Source organism: Echeneis naucrates, chromosome 24, assembly GCF_900963305.1.
Source record: "Echeneis naucrates chromosome 24, fEcheNa1.1, whole genome shotgun sequence".
Classification (NCBI taxonomy): domain Eukaryota; kingdom Metazoa; phylum Chordata; class Actinopteri; order Carangiformes; family Echeneidae; genus Echeneis; species Echeneis naucrates.
This window is the reverse complement of record NC_042534.1, coordinates 16,141,304-16,154,281: the sequence shown is the minus strand read 5'-3', so window position 1 is coordinate 16,154,281 and position 12,978 is coordinate 16,141,304. Positions and strand designations below refer to the sequence as shown.

At 42.0% G+C, this 12,978-nt stretch overlaps 1 protein-coding gene across 4 annotated transcripts in view; it reads right to left on the bottom strand.

Moving 5' to 3' along the window:
• Positions 1-12,978, bottom strand: part of enah (ENAH actin regulator) — a 91,190-nt gene that overhangs the window by 63,020 nt on the left and 15,192 nt on the right. For 3 of the 4 annotated variants that reach the window (XM_029496678.1, XM_029496681.1, XM_029496682.1), the window contains exon 1: positions 6,950-7,025. The exons of the other annotated variant lie outside the window; for it this stretch is intronic. In XM_029496678.1, coding sequence (XP_029352538.1) covers positions 6,950-6,963 — 14 coding nt within the window. In that variant the 5' untranslated portion in view covers positions 6,964-7,025. Of the gene's footprint in view, positions 1-6,949; positions 7,026-12,978 lie in introns of those variants that run through there. 4 annotated transcript variants of the gene reach the window in all.

The window sequence follows — 12,978 nt, the reverse complement described above, 5'->3', positions numbered from 1 at the left end:
GATAGATGTGTGATGCTGTTTAATGAGCCTGGGTCAAATATATTGCAACTAAAAAGAATTTGCTGTAGCTTTAATGTAGCATCTCCTGTTTTATTTCAATCTGAACATAACGTGCTAAAGCGCACAAGAACAAAAGTTGTCTAACTGTCTGAGTCCTTAGGCTCCGGACTGTACAAAGGAAAGGGCACTGACACACCCCATCACACATACATAGACATTCAGTGACAAGGCTGCAAGGCAACACTGTCCCAAACTCTTGGAGGTCGGAACAGCAGTGGCTGGAGGAGAAATCAACATTTGTGCCTTTGTTCAGCACATTAACATGCACTCTGATGCTCTCAACCAGTGCTGTGTTTAACTGAGCCTTCAACACAGTGCATTACTGACATGTACACACACACACACACACACACACACACACACAGATACTACTTAAATTGTCATCAGGTGTAATAGAATGACAGAGACAGCAAAAAGCATGCAAACAGCTTGTAGCCATGGCAGATCAACCAATTTACATATATGTGTTGTTAACGCATTCATCACACCAAGGAATAAACGTGATTGTACGTAGTTGCCAATGGTGCTATGCTTGTTCAGACTAAATAATACATTTTGTTTTAACTATTGGGAAATTTAGTAAAAGGTAGTGTGGTTTGTTGACTGTATCCCAGTCAGTTCATCCTTGAGTCTGAGTGGAAGTTGGTGTTATTGACATATCCTGTTGATGAGAATGGGATGGATGGGAGTTGGACCATCAAATTCATATCACTTAATTCGAGTCCAGGGGACATTTCTGCTAAATCTGAAAGAAATCCCTGCACAAGAGCAGGACAAGTGTGCCTCAGGCCACTGTGTAGCTGGTGTGGAGACATAGAAAAGCATGGAGAGGTGGATAGTACCCCAGGAAATGGACCGTGACGGATGAAAGGTGTACAACGAGAACAGTTTGTCACACCGCAGGTAAGCACACAGTCAAGAGCTGTCTAAACACTGCAAACGCATCAAGAGCTATTACAATCAATTAGAGGAAGAGAGTGAAAGAGTAAGGGTGAGAGAGCAGCATGAGGCACCTGTAATAAGCTCCTGCCTCTTTTAGCAGCACAGATGATGTGAGGGAGGAGAGGAGGAAGCGAGGATAAAGACAGAAGTATGTGGGGAGGGAGGGAGAGAGAGAGAGAGAGAGAGAGAGAAAGAGAGCACTCATTCATAAGATAATTCAACATAATGTCCATTATGGAGGGGTAAGTGTTTGTTTGAGCATCCCACATGGAGCACACAGTGTGCCCTGCGATGACTCGGCACACGCATTTTTTAAGGGCAATCACAATCTGGTGTTTCAAAAAAGCAGAAAGAGTTTTATTTGTAATAAGTCAGCAACAAATTGTTTTCATTCAGTAAAAATATGTAATAAGTTTTCATGCACGGCGGCGTAGTGGTTAGCGCTGTCACCCCACAATAAGAAGGTTTTGGGGCCTTTCTGCGCAGAGTTTGCATGTTCTCCCCATGTCTACGAGGATTTCCTCCCACCGTTCAAAGATGTTTGGGTTAAATGGTGACTCGAAATTGACCGTAGGTGTGAATGCGAACGTGAGTGGTTGTTCGTCTTTGTGTGTTGGCCCTGCGATGGACTGGTGACCTGTCCAGGGTGTACCCTAGATGTACCCTAGATGTACCCTTGATAGTTCATCCCCTCACAGCACATCTTCGTGTTGTACTTCAGTTAAATAGGAAAAGCGCACTGACTTAGTTTATTAAGTGACAAAGTCCATGTCAGCAGGAGGTTGGGTAGATGGATGGGTCAACAACGTGTCAGTGTGAACGTGGACCTGAATTTAGATGCTGCAATGTACAATTTATTACTTTGGTCCAGAACAAATAAGCTGAAAAGACACCAACAATAAGTCAATTCTGCATTAAAATACCAGCCCAACATGAGTCAGCCTCCAGTAAGTGTCCTTTGAGCAAGGTGAGAGGTGGAGGATATTAGATAAAGACAGAGATACTGTCACAGTTGTGTGAACAGAGAGGTGAAACTACAGTAGGTCTCCTTCCCCCTCAGGCCTGATGCCATTTCAGGTTGCGTCAACAGAAGAAACTGCAAGCGCAGGTGGCTCAGACACCACGCGCACACACGTATGCATGCACACACACAGACAGGCTTTGCCTCTTTCAATACTAGCTAACGCCAGCATAGTCCAACAGAGGATAAGGTGGAGCTGAGGAGGAGTGAGGGCTATGTCTTGATTGATTGACAGGACACAATTTCTGGAGGAGTAACATGATGTTTACTGAGATAATGAAGTGAGGAGTAAAACTATTTTCACATAGACTTCAAAGCACTATGGCGTCTCCCCATATATATGTGTATATGTATAAGTATATATATATATATATAGAATAACACCCTTTCAGAGATTCGGGTGACTTGTACTGACTCTACAGTCTGCTGTTTTCTATTCCTTTTAATATTTTAATAATTCCTTATGTTAATGAAGCTTCAAAACATTTTAAACTGGAGCTGCAATCAAAGCACAAACTGTGGTATAATCAGAAGCTGCTGCTGTAAGTGATACTGGGCTTCCATGTTGACCTCTTGATAGGAGTTATGGAGCATTTCCACTGGTAGAGCACAACTCAACACTCAGACAAGAAATTAAACCAAGCTTAAAGCCAGTCATCTTCACCCAGAAAGCCTTTAAATAGAGTCGGCTCAGTGAAGTTCCATACAAACAATAAATGCACACGACATACACACTTATCTGTTCCCTTAGATTAAAAAGAAAAAGAAGAAGAAAAAAAAAAAACACTTACTCGAACAGATAAAATCAGTGATTTTCCTTTCTCCATCATTTTCACAGTAAAGTCAACATGGCCCTGTGACCCACACAGTCTCACTCAGCATCGGCCCTCCACTTTAATTAAACTCTATAAACAGCCTCCTCTTCGAAATGTTTGTGTCTGTGTTGTTTGACATCATGAGGCAAGTCAGCAGTCCTTTTTGCCTCAGCAGGCAAGTGAAAGCACAGAGAAGAAGAATAGAGCTGAGGAGGTAAGGAGGGTGATGCTTTGTTATTTCCCCCTGGTTCAGCTGATGCTGCCTTCACAGTAAACGCACAATATTTTCAATAATGACCAACTAGCTAGGTCTTAGCATTTAGCTTCATTTTTTCAGTCTCAGAGGCCTAATCTTGGTTTCATGTGTCTTGTTTGATAACTTTATTATTATTACTTGTATAACTTATATAACTGATGTGGTTTTTATTCGGTTTGGGTATTATGTATTTCACTAAAAACAACTAATGGCTATTTCTTGAATGACTAAACTTAATCAAGTAAAGAACTGGAGATAGGAGAGGGGGTCATTTTTAGGCAAAGAGCAAAGAGAAGGATGACTTGTTTCAGAGGCACATTGTTTCCCAAGGTGACTGTAGAAGAGGCGGAAAGCGCCTTAATGAGATGGCAGACGGGTGAAGAGAGCTACAGCAAAACAGACAAAACAAACAGAGAGAGGGAGGAAAAGGACACACGAGGACAAAGGGAGGAGAGGAAGAACGGTGGATGATATTGGAAAACTGATCGGAATAAAGGGCAGCTGCCAAGAGATCAGTATCCATTCATATTGCTTTACACAAGTGTGTCAGGCAACTGGGACGTCCTGTGTCAATAACGACAAAATCAAGATGGAGATGATCAGATGACAGCGAGGTCACAAACCATCCATTGGTGTCATGGCGTCTTTGAGCAGACAGTGAAACACTGTTGCTTACATGCTAACAACAACAATCTGCCTGACCCCATAAAATACCCTGATGCAGACACACAGGCCTGCTCCAGTGTCAGGGGAGATGAATTCATAATAAGCTCCATATCAAATGGCAAACAGGTGCTGCTGGGAGTGGGGGAAGCATGGAAGGTGGGCGGGGGGGTGTGTTGAGACAGCATCAGTGTTTTTATAACAATAGTGCATTTAATTCTCAACAAAGACATCATGACAACACATTATAAAGATCACACAACACTCGGAGGGGGGTGGGGTGGGAACACTCCCCACTGACAAACACAGAGCCTCTCATCATTTTCAACATGACCACACTGTCACACAGCTTCCGTCCTTTAATAACCAACAGTGTGGTTTCACGTGCACCGGGATGATAATGGATCATTTTACATGAGGGCACAACTGAAACTGTAGCTGATGTGCTGCACTGGCATTTTGTTTCCCATTTCTCATCAAAAACTTGACCCTGCAACCACAGTGAGAAGCAAACCACTTCCATACAAACTCTCATTCCCATCTTGCCCAGCAGGATTTCCAATTAATCTCTGCCATGTGCAATTCATCAAAAATGACATTTAGAGTTCACTTACAAAAAGGCGACATCATGTTGAATGTGTTAGTGCTGCAGGTGATTCAGGACAAAGCCAAAGACTTCTGGTGTCTTTAATAAAAGCAGAAATTAAATAAGACTGTGACAGATCTAGAGGATGTTGTGGGGCACACAGGACACACATGCAATTTATCATCAAAACCAGCCCAGTCTCTGTTATGTGGAATGAAATGGATTCACTATGCTCAGGTGGAGACTGATCTTTATCAAAGCTCCACTGTGTGCAGTGGCACAGGAGCGGGCTTCTCACTTTCACCTAATGCTGAGAGCTGTTTTCACTGACAGAAATGACAAAAGGTCAATACAATCAGCAGGAACTAGCTACGTCCAATAGCAAAGTAGCAAAGTAAAATGAAACAACACAGGCAGCAAATTTTGGTGCATCTTTCCGCCCCAGGGGTGATAACAACAGTGAGGAGATACAGTTCGAAGTATCTAGGACTGGTGACTAACATCACAGCAACGTTGGCTCTTTGGAGCAAGTAACAGCAAACTTCTCTATGAAGACGTCAGCTTCACATGTTATAGTCGGTAATATCTGTAGTTGATGTTACTTCCCAAAACTTAAGAACTAATGCTCATCTGCTTTGAAACAAACAAACTACATCTTGTCTGTCTCAGTTATTGAAATCTTGTTCATTCGTTTCACATAAAAAAAATTTAAAATCGTCAATATAATAATTTTCCAGAATTCAGAACAGGAAAGAGCCCATTTTTCATATGCTGTTAATCTCATTTTCCGGTAGCGTCTGGAGTTTCGATTTGGCTGCCACTCGGTGCAGCAGTCTCTCAGTTACCAATACTGAAACCTGAACCCAAATGGATTTGGTGAGGGACTTGAGAGAATTCGGTTCAGAACGATACCAGCCAAGGACCATCTGCTGTGGGTGTGTCCACAAATGAATAGGACCTTTTGAAAGACATTAAGACTGGAGTTGCTATCGGTTGCTGCTCTCTTTGGAATACACTTCTTAGTAATCACCAGGACGCTGTTTCAAAGTAGACAGGTAGCGTCTGGATGAGAGACTGAGGAGGAGGACAGCTCTAACAGGGGCAGGCAGAGAACAGCCAAGGGCAATCTCAAGCAACATTCACTCAAATTCACAGTATTTGGGTCTGAGCTTTCCCAGTATTAAATGTGCTTGTCCCCGGCCTGTACTCTATCCTTCCAACAAACATATCCACCTTGGTAAAGGTAATAAGAAGGTGAGTTGCTTGAATAAAGCGGAGTGCTCTATTCCAAAAAATAGAAAATTCTTTGCATCTGCCTTGTCATGAAGCTCAGCAATCCAGTACATTAATGATGATTCAGCTCCATTAGAGTGACCCACCAAATAACCAACCAGTGGTTTTCATGTCAAACAACCTGAGTTCCAACCAGAAAAATACGTCCTCCATCTCTTCTGAAGATGAATTTGAGAAAACGTACGGATATTGACAAGATTGCCTCTTACTGAAGTGTCAGGTTATGTCTAAAAAGCCCAAACCCAAACCTGCCTGAGTGACCCATTCACAGCCTGAGCACACACAGACAGCAGGATGCTACAGTCCTCTCTGAGAGACAGGACAAAATATGACTTGCTGTCATTTGACCTGCAGTGCTTTTGTTGTCCAGTCTGGACAATGATGTCATTGTTGCTGGGTGAACTCGTCCTGCTGGCAATGACAGCAACAAAAGTCTCAATACTTTGACTTATTACACTGAGACACGACTAAAATTTTAAAAAATACACCACCCTTAACAAGACTGACAACATATGTGCTGCTGAGCTGAAGGTGTCTAAGAAGTAGATTGATTGATGACATTGATGTTGAAAAAGACACACGTCATGTTGAATGACTTGAAAGAAAAGAACAAGAAAACACGGCCTATCCGTAACAGCTCCTCCTTAGCACTCACATTGATTCAGCAAATCAGATGCTGAATTTGCCGACAGTAAAGACATAATCATAACAGGACATAAAACACCCCCATCATGACGACGAACACACTTTCACAAGAGCCCGAGGGAGCCACTCTGCAAAGAACTTCTTACATGTTTCCTGAATGCAAAAATAAAAAGGCAGCTCCATGGACAGACAAATTCTATCCATTAACAGAGAGAGAAAGAAACTCCCTTTCACTGGACTCTGGAGTTCAACGGCCACTTCATTTCTATAAATACAGAAGCTCTTCATCTGGTGAGAGGCTTTTTTAGACAGGGTCTCCAAATAATGAATGAATAGGTGGATGGTGCTAAAAGGTAAAGTTGGTTTGTCATCTTAGGGAGAAGCGACATTAAGTAGAATACAAAAAGACAGATATTAAAGTAGGGTGACATTCACACAGAACAGGATAATGCACAATCATAGATTTTTAAGAACTCTCAGAACTTGTAATGTCGATGCGAAAGCTGCCTTACAGGTGATAATACTGGGATGATGAGCAACGTTAGGAAAGGGAAATGTTTAACACAGCTGATCAAGTCCCCCTCCTTTTGTTACGTCACTATGCCAATTTCCTGACATCGAAATCCTGCTGTAGCTCCAGTACTACTCAACCCCCCGCTGAAACTTACGAGTCACGAGTCATCTTGGCGTCAGTAACGGCTGAATCTGCCGAACTCCACCCAAAAATAAGTCTGTATTTGGAAGGGTTTCTTTCACTTCTTCGAGAGTCCACTTTCTCAAAAGACTGTCAGACTAAGCAGCTGCTCGGCTGGCTGTGGGACTGGCTGTCTGACTTCAGGGGGGTGGGAGTTGGGGGGGCAGAGGGGTAGACCGGTGTTAAGATGGACAGGGACAGTGGGGAGGTACTCAACAAACCCCCCCACCCACAAGGCCCAATTTCTACTAACCTCACTGATAGCATGGTTAAAAGTGGAGCAGTTGGGTGGGGGAAGTCTAGGGGCGTTCAATGGATCCTTAGTTGGGGGCAGGTCATTGAGGAAGGCAGCCCCCCACCCCCCCCACCCCACTCATCTGCTATGTACAAAAATAGATATTCTGACCTGCACCCATCATCAGCCTGGAATACGTAGTTGGATTGTTCAGGCCAACAGGAGGTTAAGTCATTGTGAAATAGATATCAAATCGGTTACCAAATCGGTTACCAAAGAAGGAAACATCATCTTAAATAAATGATGCCAATAAGAAAATCAGTGACATCATCTTTCCCTGTTCAGGCGAACTTGTCATGTGTTGAAATGTTGACCTACATGGCTGAATTCCATTTAGCTGCTTCGATTTCAGAGTTCATGCTGACTCACTGTCAAACCAGCATGGCTTAGTGGGACACTTTAAAAAGCAGAGCCTTTGTTAATGCTATTTCCTGCTGTGACCATCCAAAATATGCCCTGAAGGAACAAATCCAACACTGTCTTAAAGAAAAAAAAAGGGATCTACAGAATCAACAGTAAGTGTTTGTGCGCAATCAATTAGTTTCTTTAACGATTACCTCCTTTTTAAAAAGAAAGTACAACTAAAAAATAAAAAAAAAAATATATAAAAAAAAAAAAAAAGTTAAAACTTCACTGTCCCAAATTTCACATTAAGATTGGTGCGTTGTTCTGCATGATCAAATATAAATACAGCAGATTTTAGATAAGACTTGGATTGTGGGTCCAGTCCTGGTGGTGGATTCTTAAGCTTCAGTTTCTCAATACAGACTTTTACTGTTTACTTGTACTGTATTGATATAGAACCTAGACCTGATTTATGATTAAAGACCACATGGAGGCCTGCCTTTAGAATATAAACATGTTCTTCAGATGAATAATTCGATTCACTTGAGGTCTTGCATCTTATGACTGATTCAAATGGCAACAAGATTTGCTGCAGAAGACAAAGAACCAAATGTCTATAGGAACTTATCCTGTAGTATAATCCACATCTCTGATGCCAATCCATATGCCCAGAATGTTCCAAATACGTTAAAGTTTTGCCCAAATATAGCTGAATCCACAGCTTTGGAGGCTGATGCAACACAAGAGTGGCGGCTTTCGCTACATTCTGGTGTGTGGAACATACTGAGCATAATCAAATCCTGAGTCATGAATAAGAAATGTCTCAAAGCTCTCGCTCTGTTTCTTCAGCTTTTTATCATCTGTAAGTTTATTGAATACATGTGCTCCTCTACTAGCCCCAAGGAAATTACATGTTTTAGTCACACACAGTTACATTTGTTATACAACTCATCAGCTGTCAGCTGGAGATCATTTTAAAGAGAAATGGGCTCTGCAGAGTCACTCTTTCCGCCACTGTTTTACTGCGTGGCACAGAGACTGAAACTCCTGCCAAGCTAATTCCTTCTCTACTATCAACATTAAAGCTGGGCAAATCAATATATTTTATACAATGGAAGAATTGAGGGTGTGAAACTTAAAGCATGTCTCTCTTTAGAAGCATATCGTCCTGGTCTCCCAGGTTCATCAGAGGAGGACAGGGCCACACTAATGTTTTACTGACATGCACGGCCCCCCGAGGGCCCTCTAACAGAAATAAGTGTCTACTTTTCCAGTGTTTTCCAATGCTTTGTTTCCTGATCATATTAAATGAGGAAGGAAATTTGTAAAACAAAAAAGAAAAAAAAAAAAAAAAGATTTTGCCTGTGCCTCCTCTGCAGCCGGTTTCTGTTGAGCTTGTGGAATTTCTCTCATACAGGGGTCTGTTTGTGAGTGTGTGGGTGTGTGGGTGTTTTATTTAGGACTTTCAGCAAGCGTTTCCTGGGACTGCCGACGCGCGTGCCCTCTGCGTTTTATTGTGCAGACAGCTGCCAATCTTAGGACGCTGTGTATAGTGAAGACCAGGAAAGCATCTAAAACCTCAACTTTAAAACTACACAGCAAAGACTGGATATTGTCACGAATAACATGTGGACACATAGTTCATGGATAATATGGACTCGCAGTCTAAATTATGAGGTTTTTAGCTACAACAACAAAACAAACACCCAGCAACTGTATGAATAGGGGGGAAATACATTCATCTAAATATCAGCAGTATTCTGCATGCAAATGTCCTGCAGTCAGTCAAGAAAGTTCAACTGAAAAGAGGCAGACTTCTGCAATGATTCAAAGCAAACCTCAAACTCCACCATGAACCACTTCAGATGCTTTTGGAACAACCCTCACAACCAACGTCAGTGTAAATCCCTTAGTCTGAAAAACACTGTGCATGCCTCAAAATATCACAACTTCAGGAGTCAGGAATCAGGAATAGACTGTATTCAAGCTATGGTAGCCAGGTAGTGACTGAAGGCAACATTACTCTTTTTCAGGTTTGTGGAATAAAAAGATTTTGGCAGAAAGGATTGCGTTCATTGTCAGGGGTTGTACTAACTGCTTTTCATTACAAAATCCAATAAAATATATAATTTCCCAAACATTTGCTGACAACTGCAGATCACAATGCATTAAAAAGTGTAAGCAGAAAGGTCGCCATGCCTGTAGAAAAGTCTGTGGATCATTCCAATAAATTTTCTGGACACCGATATCTGAACAAGATGTGCTAGTTAGTCAGTCAGTGGCTGTTTGAGTTGTTTCAGTCTAAATCAAAGTGGCACACCAGCAAACATGCATGTTCCCAGAACCTGTAAGAAGAACCAAAAATTTCACGCAAAAAAAAAAAAAAAAAAAAAAACACAAACAGATTACAGATAATTAATCTAGAGGAGAACTGTTGGATCAACAATGAGCTTCACTCCTCGGGTCCAGTGAGAGTTACACACCAGGTCTGAGCCTTAGCTGCTCCCGATCATGGTATCGTCAAGTCTCAGAGACCATAGACCTGGATCCAGTCTGCCGCTGTGGAGTGGTGAGAGAGGACAGAGACTGCTAACAAGCTGACTGATTGTGGAGAGGCGAGGGGAAATGCTGCCTACAGACAGGAGAGGAAGCTGTTTCACTACTTATATATTGTGCTTTTAGCTGACAATGTTTTTTAAAAGGCTCAGCACTGCTAGTCTCCATTAATTATTTTGTTGGGCCTCTTTGTAAAAGCTGACTGTTTTAGAATTTTGATTTCTTTCACGCTTTCCAACTTTTGGGAAAAGTGCAGCACAAACACTGCTGTTACAACACCAGCTCAGACGTTTATCCCTTTCTTATTACAAAAGGTACGCTGCTGTGAAGAAGCCTCAAACCAGCTGTTGAAGTCCCACCAGATGAATCTGAGTTCATCACCCCACTTCTCTTGTTTTTATTTTAATGCTGAATAGAACAAATAAAGAAGAAAACCCTTTTGAGGTGATTTAATGTTTGTACAATTAATAGCAATGTTTTTTGTAGTATTAATATTGTAAATAATGATTGTTTTCTTGTTTTTGTAGGATTATTATTATAAATTATGGTTGTTTTGGTGTTTTTTGTAGTATTAAAGTACTTAAAATATTTGCTTTGTTATTTACATAGTTTTCCTCCTTTTTCCCCAGAGTTTTCCAAGTTTGTACTTTCTTATGAATGGTAAAATTAAAAGTAGGACCTACTTTAGGTTGTTGGTGAGGTGACCAAGTCCAGATGAGACTGACCTGGCGCAGTGACGTCTGAACACAAACCATCACCTGAAGAGGCATTAGGACTCTGTGTGTGCATGTGGGGGAAGGCGGGGGGGTAATATCTTGTTCCACATTCCTTTATGAACCCTTGACAGGCAATGGAAAGACACAGTGCATGTGTGGACATAGCGGAGTTGATGCAAGAATTATTGCAACCCCAATCCCACCGCAGTGGAAAAACTGACCTCAGCTATCTGCTCACACAAAGATTCATGAGACAACAGCTAAATTCTTATTTGCTTTCTTTCCTCCTCTCCAGCAGATTCCAGTGAGTCAGTGAGGACCAGGACGGAAAAGCCACAGCAGTGGTTAAATTGAAACACAATCCAGCAGGCACCCACACATCAAAGTGCTCAGAGGATAGGTTTTACTCCTTAAGAGGCCAATCTCATTAATTACTGAAGAAACCAGTAATAAGTAACAGGATAGGTTGAAGTGTGAGAAAATAAAGTAAAAACCAAGACAGCTTCGCTAGCTTTTCTTGGCAGGAACCCCAGATCCAGACTGTCACCAAATCCCAAATCTACAGTTTCTGAGATCTCCTGCTGACAGACACCACAAACTGGTGAGGGTAAAATTTGGCTGCCAGCCCATTTTTAACATCTGTTTGTCACCCCATTACATTGGGAATAAAAGCAAACCGGTTATCTGACGTGCATCATCACTAACTGCATGGCAGCAAAACCCAGACCTGCCTCCCTTAAGTCCCTTAAGAAACAGCAATGAAAAGCGTAGTCCCAGTATTTATATGCACTGCTGGTGCAGGAATTTCACAAAGACAACAGGAGCTCAGCAAAAGCATCAGCAAAAGAAACAAAAACCCCTGATGAAGCTGCCAGCTCCTTCCTCCTCCTCCTCCTCCTCCTCCTCACTTGCCTCTCCCTTTGCTTTTGTTTGCTTGGCTGCTTATCATTTACATGGAAGTGAAGCCCGCAGCCTCCCAGTTTATAACATAAAACCAGTCCAACCTTTCACTTTATACTGACAGCCCTCTTCCTGAGGTCTAAGTTTTCTTGGCAAGCTTGTGATGTTTTTTTTTTTTTATTATTATTTATTTATCTCGTTAAATCACCTGTATGTAGCAAACCAGACCTCTTGTAGATTAGCAGCAATATTATTATGTTTTATCGTATCCTAAAGGGTCACAGCAGGGCTGGAGCCAATCCCAGCAGACAGTGGGTGTGGGTGCGGTTCACCTTGGATAGGTCACCAGTCTGTCACTGACCTGGCATACATAGATAACAATTCACACTCACATCTACAAGCTATTTAGAGTCACCAGTCAACCTAATGTGCATGTCACCTTTGGGCTGTGGGAGGAAGCTGTGGCACATGGAAGTTCAAACCCGGAACCTTATTGTGAGTGAACGGTGCTGCAGACATGAGAGCAGGGACGTCCGTCTCTGTCTTCAAGACTCTCTTCTTAAAGACAATCTCCTCAGACAGCACATCCTTTCCTAAACCCCTAACATGTCAAAGTATCACATTTGTTGGAAACTCTTATCGCTTACTGCGCTTTCTTACAGTTTGCTGCACTTGCCCAATAGATGTAAAACTTAATACTCACACCGGTAAAGCTTTACTGATGACCCACCATCGGGTGCTACTTTGGATATAAGGGTACAATTACTTACTGCAGGATACTGGTCCATGTCACGAATCTAAAATCATCCGAAATTGTTTCTATGACGGGAAAATACAGCAGACCCACGTATTCAGCTGTGGTATATTATGATCATTTGGATTCCGATCAGGTTTTAAATCCATTAAATTAATTAATCATTTTCTCCAAGACAGGTGCAGCTTATGAATGCTAATACATGGTACAATATTGATTCTGCTCTTGATTTTATTGAGAACCATTATCAGCAGAGAGGTTGTGAAGAGAGGACATTTTATGTGTTCGGAGGATCGATGGTACTATCCAGACTCTCTCCATCCACAGAGAAGATATCAGTCGAGCTGGTGGGATGACAGTGTTAATATTCACACAGCACTACCAAGAATATACACTTTCATGTCTGGCTGCGTGCACTTGTGTGTGAGTCAGTCAGT